At 35.6% G+C, this 24561-nt stretch overlaps 8 protein-coding genes and 1 pseudogene across 9 annotated transcripts, besides 3 other annotated features; 4 read left to right on the plus strand and 5 right to left on the minus strand.

The window, feature by feature from the left end:
- Positions 1 to 405: 405 nt before the first annotated feature.
- TVAGG3_0321390 (ubiquitinyl hydrolase protein) lies at positions 406 to 7564 on the plus strand (the record flags this gene model as incomplete). Its single annotated transcript, XM_001326689.1, has 1 exon — positions 1350 to 7511. The coding sequence occupies one exon, from the start codon at positions 1350 to 1352 to the stop codon at positions 7509 to 7511; it is 6162 nt and encodes a 2053-aa protein (XP_001326724.1).
- Positions 7565 to 7596: 32 nt separating this feature from the next.
- Positions 7597 to 7624: a terminal%2Cinverted (terminal inverted repeat of Mariner transposon ID:TVAGG3_0321400).
- Positions 7597 to 8895: a mobile genetic element.
- TVAGG3_0321410 lies at positions 7693 to 8815 on the plus strand (annotated as a pseudogene). Its single transcript has one exon. A coding segment is annotated over exon 1 (1123 nt).
- Positions 8868 to 8895: a terminal%2Cinverted (terminal inverted repeat of Mariner transposon ID:TVAGG3_0321400).
- An 832-nt stretch (positions 8896 to 9727) lies between these two features.
- Positions 9728 to 11416, minus strand: TVAGG3_0321420 (beta-lactamase family; the record flags this gene model as incomplete). Its single annotated transcript, XM_001326688.1, has 1 exon — positions 9728 to 11416. The coding sequence occupies one exon, from the start codon at positions 11414 to 11416 to the stop codon at positions 9728 to 9730; it is 1689 nt and encodes a 562-aa protein (XP_001326723.1).
- Positions 11417 to 11789: 373 nt separating this feature from the next.
- Positions 11790 to 12680, minus strand: TVAGG3_0321430 (Golgi to endosome transport; the record flags this gene model as incomplete). Its single annotated transcript, XM_001326687.1, has 1 exon — positions 11790 to 12680. One exon carries the CDS (start codon positions 12678 to 12680, stop codon positions 11790 to 11792), a length of 891 nt encoding a protein of 296 aa, XP_001326722.1.
- Positions 12681 to 12943: 263 nt separating this feature from the next.
- Positions 12944 to 17883, minus strand: TVAGG3_0321440 (histone methyltransferase activity (H3-K4 specific); the record flags this gene model as incomplete). Its single annotated transcript, XM_001326686.1, has 1 exon — positions 13048 to 17811. The coding sequence occupies one exon, from the start codon at positions 17809 to 17811 to the stop codon at positions 13048 to 13050; it is 4764 nt and encodes a 1587-aa protein (XP_001326721.1).
- Positions 17884 to 18561: 678 nt separating this feature from the next.
- TVAGG3_0321450 (protein serine/threonine kinase protein) lies at positions 18562 to 19987 on the plus strand (the record flags this gene model as incomplete). Its single annotated transcript, XM_001326685.1, has 1 exon — positions 18565 to 19638. One exon carries the CDS (start codon positions 18565 to 18567, stop codon positions 19636 to 19638), a length of 1074 nt encoding a protein of 357 aa, XP_001326720.1.
- A 129-nt stretch (positions 19988 to 20116) lies between these two features.
- TVAGG3_0321460 (UTP--glucose-1-phosphate uridylyltransferase family) lies at positions 20117 to 21549 on the minus strand (the record flags this gene model as incomplete). The annotated part of the gene is made up of 1 exon (XM_001326684.2): positions 20137 to 21534. The coding sequence occupies one exon, from the start codon at positions 21532 to 21534 to the stop codon at positions 20137 to 20139; it is 1398 nt and encodes a 465-aa protein (XP_001326719.1).
- Positions 21550 to 22167: 618 nt separating this feature from the next.
- TVAGG3_0321470 (uncharacterized protein) lies at positions 22168 to 22744 on the minus strand (the record flags this gene model as incomplete). Its single annotated transcript, XM_001326683.1, has 1 exon — positions 22509 to 22724. One exon carries the CDS (start codon positions 22722 to 22724, stop codon positions 22509 to 22511), a length of 216 nt encoding a protein of 71 aa, XP_001326718.1.
- A 386-nt stretch (positions 22745 to 23130) lies between these two features.
- On the plus strand, positions 23131 to 24532 carry TVAGG3_0321480 (STKc WNK domain-containing protein; the record flags this gene model as incomplete). Its single annotated transcript, XM_001326682.2, has 1 exon — positions 23179 to 24153. The coding sequence occupies one exon, from the start codon at positions 23179 to 23181 to the stop codon at positions 24151 to 24153; it is 975 nt and encodes a 324-aa protein (XP_001326717.1).
- Positions 24533 to 24561: the final 29 nt, after the last annotated feature.

Genomic DNA, 24561 nt, shown 5'->3' on the forward strand with positions numbered 1-24561 from the left:
CGGAGAGAATCCAGATTTTATTCGAGTTCTTGAGTAAATTTACCTGATAGAAATTGTCACTTTTTAGAAACAGAAACAAAATATGAATTTCGCGATTTCCTGCAAGAAATACAATGAACGAGTGAAAGCCAGATGAAATTGAAACTTTCTAATTTCCAAAAAAAGTTTGAAATCGAAAAAATGAAGTTAAACATCTTGCAAAAATTTTTCATTTTTGAATTTTTCTAATTTTTTTGGAGTTGATTTTGCGATTTCAGATGCTAATATCATGTTTTAAGAAAATATAAGTCGACAGATAGCAATTATTTTATGCAAAAGATTATAATTTATAGGAAATATAATGATATATTAATTCAATCAAACTTTATTTATATATTTTCATTGATATTGTGCCTAATCTTTAAAGATAACACCAACATATTTAGTGTTAATGATTTCTTTATTATTTCAAGTAAAATAATATTCTAAGTTTCAAATCTATCATCTTTTTCCTAAATTCCTTATGTTTCGGCCAAATTCTTACTCAAATTAACAATCTACTTTTGGAAATAAGATTAGTCATTCCAAAAGAAATCCATAGTAGCAATATTTTTTACAAGATTACAATAAATTATTTAGTTTCTAGTCACCGAATCCGACTAACATCCAAGTAATTCATCAATATAAGAAACAGTTAATTGCAATATGCTATAAGTCATATCATTTCTTGATAGTGTTGCTCAGACAAGTTGCTATCAATAGAAAATAAATTGTACAAAATCAAATGAATAACACGAATTTCAAACCCCATTAGTATCCCAAGCTGAATTGGACAAGAGTTCATTCGATGAAATAGGCTTTTTGACCAAATTATTGACAATTCTTTTAATTCCCGATCTTACTCGATAAATGATCGGCTATCTCAATTATAAGTCAATCTATCATTATATTTTTGTTATTATCGTTACCCAAAATGCTTTACAATTATTTTTTTATTCTCTAATTGTTACTTTCACGAATTTTCTCATTCGTTCCTTTAAAATCAATCTACAGCAATAACTAAACGGAGATCTTGATCAGAAAATTTCTTCACCGTTGATCGGGTTAGAATTTAGATTGGCTCAACGATTAGTGAATATACTCATAATTTATTATACAATCTTAGTTAATTACTATTTTGACTAAATTTTGTTTATTGACCAAGTGAAATAAATTTTTTAATTCTGAAAACCGCATAAGATGCTATTTTTGATACAATAGCATCTAAAGAACATATGACTGATAAATATGGTTTATTTTGTTTTTCTATAAAAACCTCCTATTACACCCAAAAACCGCAATTATTGCCGACAAAAAAAAAATCTAAAAAAATGCTGGATCCAGAAGATAATTTTGATTCATGGCTTGCATTGGTAAGGGATTTAATAGACGACCCTGACCAGTTTGAGCCGTTTTATCCAGGTTTTCTTCGATTATTTGACTGTATATCGAAGACTGGATTTTTACCCGAGGAAATTACGCAAGAACCAGACATATTCGTCAAAAATCAATTCTTACTAACAAAACTCCTCTATATCGAGAAGCCTTCTTCGCGGCAACAAAAACTTATTCAAAAATTTTTCACATTACTACTTAAGCTCTCATTAATTGGCTTTGGATACGGTGAACAGGCACTAATGTCTCTAGCCACCACAATTATCACGATTACAGAGTGGCCTCTCTACAATTCAGGAAGGCGTCATTTATATCAACAATTATGCAGTGCATTTATAGGATTAGGTGCACCAAATATATTAATTGAATACATGTGCAACAGATGCCAGAATTTTAAGCTTTTTAACGAATCTTTGGCAATTTATTCAACAATCGCGAAATTTGACGATAATTTTAATTTTGATAATGTTGTTGTTCGTATTACACATTCTATTCAAAAAATTCTCGACTTAACATGGAATTCTAACGGATATATGGAACTTCCGAAAGCTCTTGAGCATTTCCGAGCAATTCTTCCTGAAACAAAAGGAGACGCAGATTATTTATTGGATCAACTCACTCCAATTCTCGAAAAATTCATTGTTCAAAATTCATTCGACCAACGCCGTATCTTTTTAGTAGTTTTACAGCAATTAATCAACGATAAATATCTTGCCGAACCTACGGCCTTCTTTGTCAAGGGCCATCCCGACATTTTGAAGAATTTTCAATTTCATACTCAATTTGGCGAAGCTCTTGGCGATATCTTAACAGGTGTCGCTAAATACGGATTACTCGAGAAAGAAATCATACGAAAAGTGTGGTCATTGCACTCATCTCGCTACGATACAGAAGTTGAACCATTTATTAAGATGTTTGTCAAGATGGCTGAGACCGCAAAAGATGACACATTGTCCGAAGTTGTCGGCTGCATCCTTTCCTCCGATAATTCTAACAAAGTTTGGTTCAATACAGTTGATAAATTAATTACAAAGGTTGGAGAACGTCCAAACCTTACAAATGAGGTCACACAAATTAAGAATACATTATGGACCATCGCGTTCGACTCCAATCATCCTTGCAGGAAGAATGGACGCGAATCTTTATTAAATATCATTGGAAACAAGCCAGATATGGCCACCTTCAAGGCCATCATGACCGAAGAACAAAGAACAGACATAGATTCGGAAACAAGAATCTATTGCTATCAATTAATGCGAGATATCATAGAATTCAAGCTAAAAGTTCCTCCAGAGGTCTTCAAAGTCGTTGTTGGACGCTGTATTGAAGCAATCTTCAACTCACGGCCCATTCCTGATGAGTTTTTCGCATTTTTGACAAATACATACAAATCATTGCGACTAAACTTCGAAACAGAGTTCCTACAACAGATCATTAGACTCAGGAAGACCTCAGACAAGATCTATCCGTTCATAAACAGCCTCTGCGACAACGATTTGATAGAAACCGAAGTAATGAACGAATTAATCGACGGAATTCCACTTTCAGAGTTCGATTATGGCTTCTACTCGTTCATTGACCACTTCATGGGCCTTCTAAACTTCAATCAGAACGATGTCATCACCAAATTGCCACTTCAAAACGAAGAACTGCTCTGGAGATTCAGTTTAGAGGAGTCACCAATGCGGGAGAAGTTCGTAGACCTCCTCTGCAACATGTACGATTCAAATGACGGAAATGAATTAACAGATGAAATGATGATTGCAGAGTTTATCAAACATTGGTCGGTCCTAGAATGCGAGGACACAAAGAAACTCAATCTTTTGATTTCTTTCATTTCCTGCATCGAAGACAAAATCGACACAGAAGTTCCTCCACGATTTCCCGACAAGTTCATCGTGAAACTCACATGTACATCAACAGAACCAGAGTTCACAGTCAATCTTGATGTAGGAAGTGAGTCAACAATCGGTTGTGTTTGTGAAAAAGTGGCAAAACAAAGAGATGTCAAAGTTTCGACCATTTTGGCATTTTCCAAAGGAAATGAACTGAACAGATCAACGAAACTAAAGGATTTAGACAGTTTCGGAGACAACATGTCATTAGAAATCAAATACAGGACATCCAAGAAAGGAAAAAGAAGCCACAAAAGAAATTGTTGGCCAAGTTTGTATTTGAAACAAACCGAATATCCCTCTCAATTTTATTTGAGATTGAAAACAAACGGTGAATCGATTATTTATGACATTTTGAGTAGATTGCAGACTGTTGAGCCAAGCCATGAGATTCTCAAACCAATGCTTGAAGGAATTAACTGCCAAACAGGCGCTTTCGATGAAAACAACACTTATTTCTTTTTGTACAATTTGACAACATTTGTCAATTATTTCTTAGACGAAAATACGAAACAGAAAGCTACAGATTGCACAAGGAAATTCTTTGTTGACAACTATTTCTGTTTGATTTTCGGAAATATAAGAAAGAACTTTTTGGATAAGTCGAATTTCAGAGATATCTTGTTTGAGTTAATGAGGTTCTTCAGATACTACCAGCCAATAAACGAACAAGTCTTCAAGAACATGTTCTTCGAATTGTTGGAATTAGGAAATGATATTGATGAAAAAGTGACACTATCAAAAATGGAATCAAAAATCATGTTTAATCATATCAACCAAACTATTGAGTACCAGTTCCAAACGAAGAAGAGAATACTGCAGTTGGATAACGCTAGCAAACATATATTTAACATGTTGTTGTTACCTGATCAAAGAAAAAGAAATTTGGCAAAAAATGCTTTCGAAGCAATTTCTTTTCCTCTTGATTTGTTCAATGAAAATTTGATCAATTACATGTCTATCATCACTGATGAGTTCATCGCTTGTTTAAGTGACCATTTGACAGACCAACCAAATCCTGTCACTTCACTTCACTTGGCAGAAATATTCTTCCAAATGATTGAACAGAATCAGAACAATTTGAACATGATTTTGAAGACAATCGACAAAATGTTAATGTTCAATTTGTATCCAGAAGAATTGAAGCCAAAACTGACACATTTTCTGATAAACCGTTTCTTTACATACGACAACGATTTCATCAGAAACGAGTCATTCCACAGCGCAGTTAATTGTCTGACGAAATTAACTGACATCAAAGAAAACGGTGTCAATTTGTTGCATCAAAGTTTGTTGTCACATTTCGACGGTTTGAAACCGTTTTCCAGTTATAGTTCGAGAAATGATGCCTGTTTGATTTCCAGTGCTAACAGAGTTGGATTAACAAATCTCGGCGCAACATGTTACATGAATTCTACTTTGCAACAGATATTTGCAATTCCTGCTTTGAGACAAATCATCATCAATTACAAAGGAAGTGATGATGTATTGAGGGAATTGTCATATCTGTTTACGAGATTGCAGTATTCTACCTGTAAAACAGAGTCCGCTTTCGAACTCACCAAATATTACAAATGGTGGGGTCAGCCCTTAAATTTAAGGGAGCAACAAGATGCCGTTGAATTCATTGACAGTTTAGTCACGAATCACCTCATGGAAGATAAAGAGATTGGAAAGAGCGTGAGGGATATCTGCCAGGGACAAATGAGATACCACGTTGATGGCATGGATGTCGACTACCACGACACAACATCAACACAGGATTATACTTGTTTGGAAGTCGAAATAACCCCAGAAACAACAAAATTGTCAGATTGTATTGAAAAACTGACACGACCAAATTACTTCACCGACCAAACATCTAAGTATAACACAGAGACAATTGGAGCGATCAATGCCATAAGAAGGTGTTTCATTGACAAAGCTCCTCCAATATTAATTGTCCATGTAAAAAGATTCGATTACGACCACATAAAACAGCAAAGAATCAAAATCAACACCCATTTGGAAGTTCCTCTTGAATTGGACATTTCCCCTGCAGCTGAGCAAGACAAACAGTACTCCAAGTACAAGTTAAACGGTGTTGTTGTCCACAGAGGAATCAACGCGTTGGGCGGTCATTACGTTTCTTATGTCCAGAGAAATGAGGATGAAATGTGGACTTTGTTTAACGATGAAGATGTCTCCGTTGTTTCTAAAGATGTAATGTTCAATGAGACAAATGGTTCTGATACATCCGTTGGATACATTCTTTTCTACGTCCTCCCAGAAATGATGGAAGAAAAAACTTTTGAACCTGATGAAAAAGTCAAAAGTGAAGTCGATTCAAAGAACGCGGAAAATCGTCTGAAAACACTTTACTTCAATGACAATTACTATGACATGATGATGTGCTTGAGTAAAATGACTTCCAATGACTTTGATGATATTTTAATGTCATTTTCCGTGAAAATGCTTCCTTTCTCTCCTTTCTGCTCGAAATGCAGTGATTTCATGACTTATTTGCTTCCGAAAATCACTCCATCATTTGTGGATCTGTTGGATGAAGACTACTTCAAGGTCTGTACATTCGAATGCCCTCATGATTCCTTTAGAAAAGGTTTCTGCAATTTGTTGACGAAATCTTTGACAGACGAAAATGTCGACAAAGTTTTCAATTTGAGTTTCAAATTGGTTGACATTTTATTGTCCGATTCAAACCACATGGATGATACATTCCATGTTCTGCACTCTGTATTGATGTCTTCCCAAAAATCTTATGATTCTTACATCAATCAAATTCGAGACAGAGTTTCTCAATTTTTGATTGAAGACATTTCAAATTATTTGGCCGCAAACAGTCAAATGAAACGTCAGTACTTCTTCAGCGGATTAAACATGAGTTACGCTTTGAAGTTGTGTGCGACATTCGATGCTGTTCCATCTGATTTGATGAAAGAATCATTTTTAGTTGACATCGCGACATCAACAGCTTCTCAACCTGAAGCAATTGCGGAATACGTCAAGAAGTTCTTCTCCGAGGACATGTTCTTGAACTTCATTCGCCAGCACGGAAGAATCTTCAGGCCTCACAGGTTGTTCACTCTTTTGACAACTGCTTGTCCAGAGAAATGCATGCAAACATTCATGACTATGCAGATACAAGCGATTAAAGCTGATGACTTGGAAACAGACAGGTCAACGGCAATTGCTATCTGTGCAGCAACAGAACAATGCACGAAAGATGCAATTATAAATCACAGGGAACAATGGATTGACAGATTTTTGTTTTCTGACAATGTAAATGTCAGAACCAATGCTGTTGCGATTATTTCGCATATCATAGGTGATGAATCACTTAAGATATTGTCATCCATTTATATCAACCAGGAGATGTATATCCAGCAACCTCCTTTCAAGCAGAATGATGACAAAGAACAAATCCACATTTTGTCAAATCTCTTCTGCCAAACATTATTAGATTTAGTTCCACAACTCCTCAAACAACTTCGAGTTGACGTCAAAACTAAGAAAGCGCAAATGCTCGAGAACAAACCGATCAGAGCAAATGAGTTTGTTGAGTTACTCGTTGAGTTGTTACCTCTTACGAACACGAAATTGCCTGTTGAAACAATTTCATGTTTGTTGAATCCAATCAACCATTTGTCGATACAATGCACAGCGGCAGCCAACATAATACAGATCTTCTTGAGATGCAAGATCATTATTTCGAATGAAGAAATCATTGAATGCGTAAAAGGTGCAAAACTTGGAGCTAAAAAGTCACGATCTGTTTGTGAATTCCTTGAATACTTCATTCCTTACACATATCTTTTACCAACAATTCCAGAAGAAGTTGTTTCTTACTACTTACAACAAATCTTGTTTGCAAAACCAAAGAACATCCACAAGATCTATAAAATGGTTGATGAATTGATTGTCTACTTGTGCAAGAAATCTCCATGTAACTCACAAGTTTTGGCTTACATCGACACGAAGTTGAAAGTCTCTTGCCAACAGAACCTTCCTAATGTCTGCATCGCACTGAGCTCTCTTGGAGAGAAGAGAGACATTTACCAGTATTTCATTGACGCAGTCGACGAAAACGATGTCACAAGAACAACAGATGAAATCATCGATCTTGTTCTGGCAGGACATATAAAGAACATGCGACGACAGACATTGCAAGATGCTTTGACTCGTGAAAGAGAAGATGACAAGTAATCTATTTTTTTTATTTTATTTTTTTTCATTGATGTTTCTAAACTTTTATTTTGTAATTATAACTAACAAACAAACAAAATTTATATAGGGTGTCCAAAGGTGCGTTTAGCACAGCGCTCTATATGAGACTATTAAAGGAGATATATGCTGATTATAAATATATAATAAAAAATATGAATATATGTATATAATGAGTATGTTGTATTTTGGCGCCATGCCGGGATATAAAATGAATTTTGAGACAAGAGGCGGTTTCGCGGGAAATTTTGGCGGGATTTTTTTCATTTTTTTAATGAATCATAAAGAAAACATCCTCGCTCTTGCAAAAAAATGCAAAGACTGTAAAAAAATCTACGAGACATTGGTAAAATGCTTCGGTATGGATGCTCCTAGCTATTCCACGTAACGTATCATGTTAGGATGTATCACTTCATGAACAAAAAGGCGCCCATCATAAAAATTGACAAAAATCGCCGGATCAAAGAAAAATCAAAGCAATTCTTCAAGCGCTAGATGAAGACCCAAGAGCATCACTCAGAAGGATAGAGGAGATGACAAAGATACCACGTACAACAGTCAGTTATTATCTGCACAATTATTTGAACTACAAACTAGCGTATACACGTTGGGTTCCGCACAACCTTAATTCAGTTCAAAAAAAATCTAGAGTCCAATTTTCGAAAGAGCTCCTCTCTATATTGGGTGCGTATCAATCCAAGAAGTTTCGCTTTTTAGTAACAGGGGACGAGTCTTGGTTTCAATATGCAACAGAAGCCAAAATCATGTGGATCCCGAAGGATGAAAATCCGCAAACATTCCCGAAGAAAAAATTGACACACCAATGAAGATGTTGTCGGTTTTTTGGGGCGTGAATGGCATCATCGCAATTGATATTCTTCAAAAACCTAATACGATGAATGCTCAGTATCTAATTGACAATGTTCTTACTCAAATTATCAATTCTGATGAGTTTGAGAAATCCAAACAAAAAACAAAAGTTTGCAATTCATTTTGATAATTCAAGAGTTCACAAAAGTCATAAGGTAATGAATTACTTGGTGGAAAACAATGTCAAAGTTGTTCCAAACCCAATTTATTCACCTGATATTGCACCCTCTGACTTTTATTTATTCGGCACGCTAAAAAAGAGAGCTGAAGGACGCGAATTCGCGAGTCCAGATGATCTTGAAAATTTTGTAAGAGAGCAATTTGAGCAATTTTCTCATGATGATTTAAAGCGTGTCTTTCAAGCCTGGATCGATCGCTGCGAACGCGTGATTGAATCCAATGGTGATTATATTTAAATAAACTTTATATATATGTAACTTGTTTATTTCTATTTGCAGTATTCAGGTTTGTGCTAAACACACCTTTGGACACCCTATACTAAACATGTAATATAATCATTATACCTCAAATTTTTGAGCTTCACCCTAGGTGTATACGTGATATCACACCCTCCAAATTGTTTTGGGACATGAAAAAAATTGAATTATTGTATATATAGTGCGGAAATTAAAAATTATCGTTTGGGGACTTTCTGAGACTCTATTTGCCAGAAAGTATATATTTGTAAGCTTTCTAACACTAATAATATTTTGGCCTTTCAAAGTTTTTGATATTGTGGGGTTTTTGTCAACCTTATAAAAAGATGATCAGGTGCTTTAAACTTATCACAATAAGGACAAAAGTTAGTTTATTTTGTATTTATAACTGACAAAACAGATTTTTTTTTCTTTGTAAAGGATATATTTTCGTCCAAATAAAATTCAACTCTCCCTGACTTGGGAAGTAGATTTCCCCATCTGACATGTGTTGACAAAAAGGTATTTCTAAAGCATATGATCATTTTTGTTTTTAATGTTATCCAGCATTTGAATCGAAAATAATCGATTGCTTGTGATTTTTCATTTCCCTCAAAATTCAAATAATTAATTTATCAAATTTTGTCATATAATCAATTTATACAATATATATATATTACAACCAGAGGACTTCATTACTACTGGCTGTTTTAGGATATACAATTAACAAAGGAATTAAAATGAATATTGACAAAATATCCACAGGTGCCAGACCATCATCACGCCAGTATTTATCATCATTGCTATTAAATTCTTCTATTAAAAAGTCTTCACTTTCATCGTCATGAGATATGTGATTTATTTTACACATCTTGATAAAACATGTAATATGTAATATTATATGCACGATTATTAAAACGTTTCAATACAATATAATGTAATTAGTCCATAAATAATAGCTAAAACTTTTCTTCTCACACAAATTCTATTTTGTATTAAGTTTCGATGAGATAACACTAATGATATTAACATCAATGTATAGGTCACAATTCGGATTATTAGAAATCTGAGCGCAAAAATAGGAAATTCTATACATCTTAAAAATATTAATAATTCCAAACCTATTGTTAAAGGAAAAATATCTAAACCAAACAGAAAAGTATCCGATTTGAAGAAGTTATCATCATTTAATGTTGAAAAATAGTCAAAATTTTCATAACATTCGTCTAAGATGCATAACCCATTGACTTGTCCTTCTTGATTATGTGTAAATGTAATTTGATATTTACCAGTATACGGCCATTTGCTAATGTTACTATTTGTGAACACGTTATCCTCCGAAATATTATAAATATCACCTAAGAATGAGAATTGTTTTCTTCCATCATAAATAAGAAGTTGATAATGTTTGTTAAGATCATGACGTTTGAAGAAACCTCTGTGAACAATATTTGTTGGACGATAATAGCTACTTATATAATAAGATATAACTTTTTCATTTGATGGATTATATAGTCCCCATAGTGTGCGATGAAATGATTTTGAAATGACATATTCGTCTTGCAGGTTCGACATTCCGACATAACTGAATCCGTATTCAGGAAGGAGAGAGATGTATGCTGTGTATCCAACATTGTTTCCTCGGTGATCGTATCCTTTTATCCTCCCCGAGTAGTATTGTTGGAAAAGACCATGTGATATCCTCTCGTCTTTCTTCGTTATGTTGTAAAACTCAGAAAGAGTAGAGATATTCTTGAATAGTGGTGTCGAGTTGTTCGTACCGACGAGCGCGTTTGCGAAAATCGAGAGATCAGATATTGTCGACAGTGCTGATCCAGAAGGGTAGAACTGGTTCGAATAGTACTCGGTCTCTTCGATTCTGTTTCTCTTGCTGTTGAATGCATAAGGTTTAGCTTCGTTTACGAGAATATCTTCTGAGATGTCATTCCGCATAGGATCGATCGAAGATCTTCTCATACCAAGTCTGTCGAATATATTCTTCTTGACGTATTCGGAGTACTTCATATTAGAAACTTTATCAACGATAAGACCCTCGACGGCGAGACCGTAGTCAGAATAAGAGACGAATGTCCCAGGTCTGCAGAACTGCCTAGGCTCGTTCTTCTTGATGACGTCCTCGAGGTCGATATCGATCTTAGATCCGGGGACGATCGATTTCTCTGCAGTATCATCCCAGCACGTGTCGTGGTTCATCAGGTTGATGATCTTTACTGGATCTTCGTATGTCATCCTCTTGAAGAAATTCTTACCGAGGTGTTTCTTGATGTCGTCTTCTAGGTCGAGCTTACCATCCTCGTAGAGCTGCATGATTGATACGTGAACTAAGACTGCACTGACAGACGACCATGGGTACAATGTTTCGTTGTTAGCAATCTTTCGTTTCGATATGTCTGAGAATCCAGTAACATCGCTGTATATGTTTTGTCCTCTATAGTTGACAGAGACTGCACCACTCACAAAATTGTTATTCTTAGACTCGTTGACTATTTTCATGAAGACATCCTTGAATGAATCCGATGATATGTTGTTTGGTGTGATCACAGACTCTGATATACACACCAAAAGACACACTAATATCATTTAATTTTTTAAAAAGATATTGTAAAATTGTAAATTTTTTTAAATTTTATTTTCAATATCTTTTACAAAAGTTTTCTGTCACGTTTTAAAATTTTCTTATACAACATTGTTTTTATATTTTTGTAATTTTAAGGGTCGCCTCTACTCGCTACCTATACGGGCGTGAATTGTTTAAATTGTACTAATTATATAGGAATATTTTCGTCTTTGTATTACCTTTCACATAGTCAAATATAGTCAGAATACCTTTATACAGGACAGTAATAGTATGCAATATTAAGAATCAGAGTTATGATTGCTTTGAAGAAGAAGAAGCGAAGTGACTTAGAAGGTTTAATTAAACCGCCAGAGATCCGATTTCTGGAATAAAATATCATTGGGCAATTCGTAAAAAGAGTTCGCGAACGTTTGCTCCTGTCTTTGCTGATGTTTCAATATAAAATGCTGCTCCATGAGATTTGGCAAAGTTCATTGCCTCTTCAGATGTGACGACTCTATTTTCATCACAATCTTTTTTATTACCCACGATAACAAATTTAATACCGGGAGTTGCATTTTTAATAATTTCTGTATACCAACTCTCTAAATCTTTAAAGCTGGCTTTATTAGTTAGATCAAAGCAAATTAGTGCAAAATCTGTCGATTTATAAAAATTTGAAGTAATTGTACGATACTTTTCTTCTCCAGCTACATCCCAAATATGTAGTAGTATTCGTCCTTTTTGATTATGAATGTAATAATAAGAAAAACATAAACCAATTGTTTTTGGAGTATTAACTGTAAAAACATTTTTAATTAATCTATTCAGTAAGCATGTTTTGCCAACTTCCGTATCACCCATAACAACAAGTTTAAGTATTCTTTTTTCACTTGCAATACTTTCTATATCGATTCTAGCACAAAGTTCTTCAGGTTCATCAGATGATGATGTTTCACTTAAAATATCTAGAGAATGATCACTGTTTTCTTGAGTTTGATTCTTTTCATTTTGAAGTTCTTTAATTTGTTGTTCAAGCTTTATGATTTCTTCTGCATAATCATGCATTTCATTATCATTTTCCTTTAAAAAATCAATAATATCATCAAATATATTGAATTTCATGTATTTTTTGACAGCTTTAAGAACGGTAAAGACGTCGTCGATGTTTTGGATAGTAACATTCGCATTTCGTGTGCAGGTATATAATTCGTTGGTATTGATAGTTGGTGATGATAGTTCGAGAAGAGAAAGGAACTGAGTTGTTGTTAATTTTGAATATTTCATGATTGTTTTAATGTCTTTGAGATCGAATATATCATAGAAATTTTCATTTTAAATATAATCATTGATGTGAGCACCAATGTATTCGAAATTCAGAGTAACACTCATTTCAAATGTTGTAACTTTACAAAAAAAAATTCCAACACAATTTTTGATTATTCTGTTAAATCCTTATAAAATATTTGTAAAGCAAAGCACCGACCAAATAGCGAAAACGTTATAGTTAATCGACTGAGAATATTCATTTTAGCAAGCCAAGAAGGAAGTTGTTGATAATTAAATATTTTATGAATAAAAATAATAACCAAATAAAATAATATATAGATAAAAAGTTACAAATTACAATATATATATATATATAAATATAAAATCACAAATCTTGATCTTCAGAAGGTTTCGGAACAACCGAAGGCTTTGGAATTATTGGTTGTTGTTGTTGCTGCTGCTGTGAAGAAGAAGGAGGAGTTGATACAGGAACTGTTGCAGGAGGAGTATTTGAAACAGGAGGAACAGTAGGAGGAGGATTTGATGTAGAAGCAGATGGAGTTGGAGGTTGTTGAGGAATTCCTTGAGTAGTGACTGTAATATTTGGACCTTGAAGAGCTTTTCTTTGTTGTTGTTGCTGCTGTTGAATCTGTTGCAACTGCTGTGGAGGAAGTTTTCCTATCTGCAAGACTTTGTTCTGTATCAACTGCTGCAACAATTGTGGTGATGTAATTGGTGGCAATTTGTTTCCTAAGAATGACAAAGCTCTATTTGGAGATCCAGGAGGTGGAGGAGGTCCGTTTGGAGTCTGACTTCCATCACCTGGATTCTTTTGATGTCCTTCTTGGTTACCTTCTTCTGCGTGAGATCTTCTTTTCGCCTGCTTAGGAGCGGCCTTCGTTGTTGAGAAAACTCTTGGAATGTAGTTGACACATTTGTCAGCACCTTCCATGTTCTGGATGCAATAAACAACTGCTGGATGTGCCAAACCATAAATATCTGGTCCAGAAATAGAAAGAGCTTTCGGAGTTTGTGTTCTCAACTCGAGAATTCTCTTCAATATCAATGTCCAAGGAGATGTCGGAGAGTTTCCTTCGTATTTAACTTCCGGATTGTCTTCCATTGAAACTCTAAACAAAGGAATTGCTTCTCCATTGTCAATGATCTCGCAATTGTATCTAACTCTGTGTGTTGGATCCAATGTCGAAGCGTACAATCTCGTTGACTTGAATCCGGCTGGATAAATGTATCTGTCAGTGTGGAAACCAGTTCTATCTGTGACAATGTGGCCGAGTGAGATGATCCATGCTGTTGAAGTTAACATCAAAGGCATGACAGGAGAACCATCAGGATTTCTCTCGATTGTTGGCATCTCGAGTTCGTCATCTTTAGCTTTACTTGTCTTCTTCTTTTTGGCCTTTGGATTCGTGGCTTCTTTAAGACGAAGACTTTCAAGGGAATTGTTCTGGAAATAGTCCAAAATGGTGTTCAATCTTCGAATAACTCTTGCATCAGATGTGAAGAAATTCGGGAGATTGTCGCCTTCGAAAACTCCTTTGAATGTTTCTCCTTTCAAAATGTCCGCGCAAACACCCCATCCTCTCTGCGAAATTGCTTTGAAGAACTCGAATTCGAGGTGGTCGTTCCATGATCTCGGGACATTTCTCCATCTTGGAAGATAAGAGAAATATTCAGCAACTTCTTGTTCACTGTATTTGAGGAAAATCTGTCTTAGTTTTGTCAATGACTCGAATCTCTGTTTGATTCTTGTTGCTGTAACAGCAGGACCTGTTCCTTCATTAGATTTCTCTTCATCATCCTTTGCGTCGTCATCGTCTTTGTCATTATGTTTCGAGTTGTCATCATTTGATCCTGTATCCATCATTTCTTCGACGTATTTCTGCATCTGTTCGTCTGTTTTGTCGTTGAAGCCGCAGATCTCTCTGAACTTGGCCCAATCATGATCTCCGTTCTCTTTAAGAGGAACTCCACCATGCAACATGTGTTGGAGAACAGTTGATTTATCTCTTTTCAGCCAGATCTTGTTTTTAGGAGCATTTGGTTCGCTCGGCTGATTATCAGATCTCCTTGACTCTCCATTTAGATATCTCTTTAATCCATGCGCTAATTTGCGTAACCTCGGTGTTAATGATGTTGTTGAGGGGGGTTCTTTGGTGTCATCCCCTTTATAAGTAAATTTGAGGTCGTCATCAGCCAAAACTTCTTCTGTACGAGTAAATCCATGTATATATGTTCCGTAGATTAAATATCTATCATCATTAGCTGTCCACCATGATGTTGGAGAGTTTCCTTGAACTGTAGGGACAAAGATTTCTTCTGGATTACGATTTGCTTTGTCAACAGCCATGCAAAGATAATAAAGCATTTCAATTCTCTTTATCCATGCACCTCCTTTCTTTGCAGCTGCCATGACGAATTCAGGATCAATCATTGCAGGTTGTTTCATGAAATCATCATCAACAGCAATTGCATCATCATCGCCAATGAAATTAGGATCGAATTCCTTCGAACAAGCTTTATCTAATAACATTCTTGCTGTTGTATATTGGCTGAGATCTGTTTCAGCATTCAACAATTTTCTTAACATTGCTCTTGCAGCCAATTTGATTTCAATGACACTTCTCTTCAATCCGACCAATTTACTTGCATCATTCCATCTGTCCCAGCCGTACCATTGCAACAAATGCTGCAATTTATCTCTTTCTGCGCGTTTCCAGTCTCTTGATGTTCCATCATCCAAAGCAGGGTCTTCTTCGTCATTCATTCCTTGTGTCTTTTGATGGCGCGTTCTCATTCTTCCGTCATCGTACAAATTCTCTTCGACAACAGCTGGCTCTTGTTGTTGTGGCAACAATTTCTCCCAGAAATTTGGATCGTTTATGTCTACTTGACTTGAATCATCTCCGAGATCGAAATTGGCTTTACTGAATGACCCTGATGTCGCTTCATTGTAAACCATGACTTTCGATTTACTCAATATGTCTTCGATGTCTTGTTCATCGAAATTATCTTCTTCGACATCATTCAGTAAATGATAAGCGCCTTTTCTTAGTAACATGTCGATCTCTTTATTCGGAGGCATCTTGTCGAGAATGGCATGACCTAATCCAAGCTTCCTACTCGCGGAATCGAACATTGTTTGTTCGTAAGTTCCTTTTGTTAATAATCTGTAAACTTGGACAGTTTTTGTTTGGCCAATTCTATGACATCTTGCTTGCGCTTGGAGATCGTTTTGTGGATTCCAATCTGAGTCGAAGATGATGACAGTATCAGCGGAGTTGAGATTGATACCAATGCCACCTGCACGAGTACTCAAAAGACAAACAAATAATTCGGAATTTGGTTCATTGAATTTGTCAATGATTCCTTGTCTTTTTTCGCCTTTTACTTTGCCATCGATCCTGCAGCTTTGATATCCTTTCATCGCTAGATAGTCTTCTAAGATATCTAATAGATTTGTCATCTGGGAAAAGATAAGTATTCGATGTCCGTCACTTTTTAGTTTTGGCAAAAGTTTGTCGATCAAAATCATTTTTCCGGATGCTCTGATCATCGCTTGCAGAAGGATTGAAGGGTTTTGGTTTGCACCTGGGAAGTCCTGAAGAATCCTCTCTTCAGCACCTTTGACCAAATAAGGATGGATGCAAACTTTTCGTAATTCCATCGCAATATTAGAACAATGAGCTCCTTTTGTAAGGAATCTAGCGTTGGATTCAAGTATGTCCTTGTAGATTTGCTTCTGGAATTTCGTCATGCCGCATTCGATGATTGTTTCCTTCTTTGCAGCAATAGTTTTGTCGACATCACTTTTTAGACGTCGTAAAAGATGTGGTTCGAGCTTCTTTCTTAGCTCAAAAACATCTTCGGCTGTTTCTGCAGCTGTGAGGTCTTGGAATTCGCCTGGGTGAAGGAATTCTAGGAGGGATACTAATTCTTCAAGAGTATTCTGGATGGGAGTACCTGTAAGAAGAATTCTGTGGTCACTATGGACATTGGCCAATGCAGAGAATAACTTGGAGTTCTGGTTCTTGAGTCTTTGGGCTTCATCAACAATTAAAAAGCTCCAATTGAACTGGGAGAAGACTTCTGTATCGTTGATGATGAGTTCGTAGTTGGTGATTAATACATCGAACTTTGGACCCGTTCCGTCCTCATAATTAAATTCATGTTCGCGGATTGTGTTTCTAGCTTCTTTTGGACCGGTATAAATTACGACATTTAATTTTGTCCATGTGTTGAACTCGCGTAACCAGTTGTATAAGGTAACTAAAGGTGCAATTATTAAAAATGGAGTTTGGAGGCCTTCGTGAGTATGTGCGTAGTTTAAAAATGATATGGCTTGGACTGTCTTACCAAGACCCATCTCATCTGCTAAAATGCAGTTCGTATTGTTGTACCATCGATGTCTTAACCAATTCATACCTGCAAGTTGATAAGAAAACAGCTCAAGACCACTCTCTGTCTTTGGTGATTCCTTGAGTTGCTCAAATTTGGCTGGATCTGGTGGGGCTTCAATTTTTTCAGTTTTTGTATTTCGCTTGTTAAATTCCTTGATAGATTCTTGATCAACATCGGATTCCCATGTACAGTTTTCGTATCCTAGCAATGACCACTTGACTAAATATTTTGGTGGCTCACTTGATGTATCTATCGCAATAATTCTATCAATTTCATCGTACGATGGATCATAAAATGGTGGAGATGTCTGTAATGGATTTTTCTTAATAAACTTGAGTGCACTCTTTTGCTTTTGTGGATATTGGTAAAAATCTTCGCCTTTGACCCAGCGACAGTCCCTGTAAGGGCGATTAAATAATTTGACAAAGTAATCATAATCTCCTTCGTCATTCTTTCTATATCCAAGAATTTTCTCATATGGTGATTTATCTGTATTCGTTTGTTCGGACTCTTCGTCGTCATCAATAGACTCGTCTGATGTAATATAATCAAATTCGTTATCACTTGTAACAACTGTTGATGCGGATTTGCTCTTTTTTGGTGTAGGAGTGATTTTAGATCCTAGTAAGTAGCTCCTCTTAAACTGGAAATTCTCCGGGACGACAGGAACGTCAGGGAAAGCTTGAGCTTCCTCTGTCGTACTAAGAGGATCCAGATGAAAACGGAGCATAAAAATTCTTTTCGTTCATTCAAAAACACACCCGAAGCGGACCATTTAATCTTCTATTTACGAACCAAAAATAGCATACCCATTAGCTGATATTTATATTACTCTATTAATTTTGCCTTCTTTTCAGAAGGCAAATAATTTTGATTCGCCTTAGGTGAAAGATTGAAAAGAATAATTGTATTTTCATAATGACATTAGGCATTGCAAATTAACGGCACAACAGATAATAGTTACTCTCGATCAAAATTTTTATTTTCGATGCGATATCCAATAATTCTCGAAAAGTACTAAAAAATGACATATGCATGGAAAATAAATACGAAATATAGTAGTGATTCTTTCAAAATATTAATTGATAAATATTAATATTATATATTAACACTCAGTTTACTTGTTTGTGCTTCACAAAATCATTAGAACAAATGTGAAGCTTCTCATTTATCGATTAAAATGACAGGCTTTCGCTTGAAAGGAAGACGAACAAATCTAAACTCCATTTTTTGATTCAATTTTGTTATCGTACCGGAATTTGTTCGAAACGAGGCCACATTAATTGCAGTTGGATATCATCCAATATTATGGCAAAATTATCAATTTTTTTATTCAATTCAAAATTTAGTTTACAAAGAAGAGTTTGTAAAATTATGTAATTATTAAAGTAAACACGATGATATACCATTTTCTCACATTTGCATAAAATAGCCATTGTTTTATCGATGGGGAGTTCTCAAAATATTCAGTCACTTTTTTATCATGATGAAACTAGCCACTTCCCCTTCGAGTTTTCTCGGGAAGGAGGAGCTGCATACTAATTATGAAAATGTCCATTCACTTAAGCAAGTAAATCAATATTTGCTTGAATGCGTTCTTGGCGAAGGATCTTTTGCAAAAGTTTATTTGGCTTTAGACCAAGTAAACTTCCAATATTATGCGATGAAACGTATTCACCTTAAAGAACTTTCATGTACTCAATCAGGTATTTCGCAATTAGAAAGAGAAATTGAAACGATGAGGATGTTACATCATAAAAACATTATTTCTCTACGAGAAGTTATCCATATTCCGGAAAGATCAATTGCATACATCGTAATTGAATACGCAAATTGCGGAAATATAGCATCAATTCTCGAAAGTGGCAAAAAATTTACTTTCAGCGAAACTCGCGCTTTATTTAAGCAAATTGTAGAAGGTATCGCTTTTCTTCACTCTCAAGGCATTGTTCATCAAGATATTAAACCGGCAAATATTTTGTTGAAAAGTGATGGCACAGCACTCATTTCTGACTTCGGAATTGGTCACTCTTTTCAGAGTGCCGCTATGGTTGTAGGAACTCCTATTTATCAAGCTCCGGAAGTCATAGATGATTGTTTTGAGATGGAAGAAGACGAAGAAGATACTATTGACCCAGGAAAAGAAGATGTCTGGTCTCTTGGAGTCACATTATACGAAATGAGCTTCCGAGAAGTTCCTTTCTGGGGACATAACGTGTTCGAAATTGTTCGTGCAATTGCAAGCACAACGCTTGAAATGCCAGATGGAGCAGACCCTGTTCTTTGGGATCTCATTACAAAAATGCTTACAGTTAACCCATATAAAAGAAATAATATTCAACAGGTTCTTGAACATGAATACGTTAAGAATGCCAACCCTAATGACGCGCCACACTTACCAGAAACACAGATACCTTTAATTGATCCGAAAACACAGATTATCAAATTCCAGGGAACAGTATGCGACAACGGATATCAATTTGCGATGTTTGATAAAGGAATGAAGAAGAAGAGAAAGTCTTTCGCCATTCCAGACTTCAGTGATTTCAATTTCTGAAATCTCTTTATTTTTGTAGTTATATGTAAGATTTGATTTGGAATTGTAATAAAATATTTTATATTAACGTATTGTTATCATTAAATTAACTAAATTTTTATCAATATTTCTTTCTTGGCCGAGAATTGTCTAAGCTTTTAGTGTTTGATTAACTTCTTTTGTCCAAATCATTAAGTTAGTTTGAAGTTGTATTTTGCAAAACGCCGATGAAATGATTCCGCCAAATTCCGCTAGGTTGCTTGATAGCGACTCGGAATTATCATTTGGACAGGCATGTGTTAATCGATAACTTGAAATCGGCTCATTTTTCATTGACCTTAAATTAATCGGGATATGTTTCAGAAGTTATGACCCATCATAGAGTAATTTAACATTTTATTAAAAAATGAAACAAAATTGAAGATAATTTCTACAAAATAATTACGAGAAATTTAATTTATGAGGAATGATCGAAAAAAAGAAAAAGAAAGGAAAGAAATTTACATAAAAATCGAATGTTTAAAATGTAACAGTCTCATCCTTGAGGTGTCTGTTTTCAATTGTAACAGGCTTGTCATCAGATCCCTTGATGTGGACCTTGCCCTCAATAACGACGCCTGGGCCGAAAGTAACATCACCAGTAACTTCAAGAACGTCAACATTGAGGAGAGATGGGATAGCCTTGAATCTCTTCTCGAATTCTGAGACGTGCTGGTACTTTGGACCAAGGTTGATTGATGGGAGTGTTGTGAGTGTTCTCTTTGGAGAGAGGATGAACTCACCACCATTTCTGACGTAGAGATCGGAGCGGTCCATGAGTAATTCGTTGCATGACTTAACTGGAAGGAATCTTGAACGTGGGATCTTGATTGAGATTGAGTCATGGAATGACTGGATGGCAGAGCCAGCAGCAGCTTCGAGTTGGATAACGTTACGGCCGTTGTAAACCTTGCGGTTCTTGATGACATCGAGAACGAGTGTATCCTCATCGAGAGCCTTCTTGAGTGTGACAAGGTTAACCCACATGTTGTTGGAGTTGAAGATGTCGAAGATCTTGATGTTCTTGAAGTCGTCCATGTGGCCGTTTGGAACCTGGGCTGTTTCAAGAAGTTTTACGCGGCCCTTGTAAAGGATTGGCATGCCACCCTTCCAGTCATCTGGTGTCTTTGGAACTGTTTCAGCAGCATAAGATCTGTTCTCTGTAGCAACCTTGTTGAGGATCTTGAGGTCAATTCTGGCACCAAGGTTATCGATGTTGGAGATGAACATGAACTTCTTGCCTTCAGCGATGAGCTGATCAAGTAATCCGGAATCACGGAGGCAGTGGTAGACATCGCCGTGGCCTGGTGGGTTCCATTCAGCAAGAGGTGAGTCTGGGGATGTTGGGACTGGTTCAAGAGTCTCGGCATCGATTCTTGGGAACTTGTTCTGGTTGAATGTGAGGACGCGGACTCCCTTGACCTTGTTGAGGTGTGGCTTCATGAGGTCATCTGTGTAGAAGGAGTGCATGAGAACAAGTGGGATATCAACGTTGTACTTTTGGTTGAATTCGGCAACTTGCTGTGCTGTGATGTCGAAGAATGTCTCATTGTCAGCGACATTGATAAGAGACTTCGGGAATGTGCAGCCCATTGTTGTGCCGAGGCCACCGTTTAATTTAACGACGACAAGTTGCTTGAGGAGCTCAGCTGGGTTAGCTGGTTCAGCAAGGTTCTCGTATGGGAACTGCTCGTTTGGTGTGAGTGGCTTAACGAAGTCCCAGTTGATTTCGGCTTCGGAATCCTTTGAGAATGCAGCCTTGAACATTGAAACAAGCTTGTCCTCAGCACCCTTAGAGAGTTTGAGTGGTGCTACCTTCTCCCTTAAGAGCTGGAGGGCAGCTTTTTCATCAGTAGCCATCAAAGAAGCGACAGACATTGAAAGTGATGTCAATAAATCAAACACATTTCCCTCAATTTTTTGTACGGGTTGCTTTAAATTTTTCTTTGCTGAGCAGCCATCTAATTTTTTACTGCTTTTGTGTAAAATCTTTAATAAAGATAAAATGATTCAATATCCATTCAACAACATATGGATAAATTTCTCGACGTTATCATAAGGGTTTTTATTTTCAGAATAAATGCGGCTAATCATAATTAAATGGCTGCCACCATTATCTTTAGCATAATACCATCGTTTTTAATATAACAAAGAGAAATTAATTGGCATTTTTTTCGATAAGGGGTTACATTTCCACTCATTTTCATTCACCAGCTCAATTATGTGGATTTCGCTATTTCTGGAAAGACCTACTTTGAATTTCATTTTCAATTTTTCAACTTCATAAATTTTATGCATATATTAAGCATTAAGTATATTCCATGTGCTATTGAATTCGAATTTCGGATCATTTCATTAATTTGTTTGAGATTTGAATTGAACCGGAAATTCGATTGATGTTTGGCTTTACACTTTGGGCATATGAATCAATTATTAAACATATTACAAGCTTGAGCTCATGCAGCGAGATGATAAAAAGAGAATAAAAAAATTTCAAATTTCTATCATCATAAAGAATGAATTTATTAGATTCAGAAATAGCATTCAAACTTTGTTCATCGTTTATCATTATTAGAGCAACGGTATCAGCGTTTGCGGGATATAATAATAACAAAAATAAACAATATAGCAAGTTAATAACGTCAAGGTACACAAATAATCGTAAAATATATATTCGCGATTAATTGATTATGCTAAATTAACCAATTTCAATTGTGCATTTAAAAATTACCTATAGAATATGCATAATTGCAATTATTTTGTTATAATATTAATAATAAATACTTTGGAACGTAATTGAATCTTTCTTTGCAAATAAAATGTTGGTTGGGATAGTATTACGTGTAAACATTTTAGTTTGCGGATTGGTGCAATGAGTTTTTGTAGTCTGGCTCCAAATGAGCAATTTCCATCATTTTGCAAAGTCGAACTCGATGAGGGGTAATCGAATAAGCAGCAGAATATGTAAGAATTTGAGAATAATCATTTAATATGGATCGTGAAAACTCTTCTCTTAATTCAGCTGTATCTTCAGGCTTAGGTACATATTCATTTGTTGGAAGATTCATTTTGTCAAAAATTCGTGAAAAAATGCAAATAAGGTTCTACAACTATAATTTACCTAGAATAAATAAGCAGTTAAAGGTTATTTGGCTGAGTAGTTATGGAACTAGTTTACATATCAGGTCCAAGAGACCCCAGAATGACCATTCTTATAAATTTATAAAATTTGTTCCATTCATCTTCATGTATTTCTTTCTATTAACAGTATTTATTATTTGAGTATTGCTTTAAAAAACTAAGGACTAGGCCACGACCGAATAACTCGAGAAATCAATCAATCTGAAAACAATCTGGTTTGGAAATTTAATCCAAATTGACAAAAAGTTCGTATTTACTTTGTACATTCCGGAATCACTAAAATAGAAGCATTTAATTATTCGAACGATTATGTAAAGCTGTCAAAACCAGTGTAAAAAATAGATTGTCGCTTGAAACATGAAGCCTTCAAATGAAGTCATCATGGACCCATGTAAGCGATATCGCAGGTGCGAATTCATCGGAAGTGGTTCATACAAAATTGTGTACCGCGCATATGATCAAGAAGAAGGTATTGAAGTCGCCTGGAACGAAATTCGTCTTGACAAGTTTAACGAAGTCGAAAGTAATCAAATTAAGCAAGAAATTTCAATTTTACATCAGTTAGATCACCCATCCATCCTCAAAATTTTCTCAGCTTGGAGAGATTTATCAAGAAATTCAATGATTTTCATCACAGAATTCTTTTCGAATGGTACAATCAGAGCATACGTTTCGGATGTCGTTAAGGCACCAAAGAGATCCGTTATTAGCAAATGGTGCAAACAGATTTTAGAAGGCCTTAATTATATCCACACTCATGATCCACCTGTTATCCACAGAGATCTTAAGTGTGATAACTTGTTCATTGATGCAAGTGAAGGCATTGTTAAAATTGGTGATTTTGGCCTTTCTAAGATTACAGAAACAGGCCAAGCTGCTTCATGCATGGGTACACCAGCATATACAGCGCCAGAGGTTTACCTTGGTAATTACACAACAAAAGCCGATATTTGGTCTTTCGGTTTATGCGTTCTTGAAATGATGACAGGAGAAACTCCTTATTCAGAATGCGTCGGTATCGGAGCTATCTACTTAAAAGTTAGCGGCGGATATATGCCAGCTTCTCTTGCAAAAGTTTCCGACCCTGTTATCGCTGATTTTATTACTATGTGCCTTCTTCCACAAGAAGACCGCCCATCAGCTGCAGATCTCTTAGAACATAACTTAATTCTCGAATTCGAGCAACCAGAAATGGAAGCTAAAGAAAATGAATTCGATTACGTACAAAATCCTGACTTCTTGGCACTTATAGCTCGCCAGGAAGAGGAGCTTACCGAAGTGAAGGCTAGAATGAGAGAAGCTCGTCGCAATCTTCGCGCAAAAATCAGACAACGCAAACAGACTTTCGAGTTCTAATATTATTATATACTTTCTTTCAACATTACAAATCATCCAAGTTACTGGATTATGTGTATAAACTCCATTTATCGAAAACATAATTTTTTTTTCTCAGATTTTATGTTGATTTTAGGAATAGAAAGCAATTGCTTATCAGCAAATAAATAATGTGGTAAATCAACACTCATTTATTTTCGATAATTTTTTTTGAATTTTTGGAAAATATTGATATTTAGTCAAAAATACTTTCTTTAAGATGAGATATCGATATTATATATAACTATTCCAGAAAAATGCTATACAAATTTGTAAAAACTACGGAAAATTCAATTTTTACCGTTAGAAAAATCCAAAATGCCTAATTATTTGTATTCTAATATCTGAAATACATTAAAATTTCTGATAATTATCGTTAAATCACAATTT

This window comes from Trichomonas vaginalis, chromosome V (genome assembly GCF_026262505.1).
Source record: "Trichomonas vaginalis G3 chromosome V, whole genome shotgun sequence".
Taxonomy (NCBI): Eukaryota; Parabasalia; order Trichomonadida; family Trichomonadidae; genus Trichomonas; species Trichomonas vaginalis.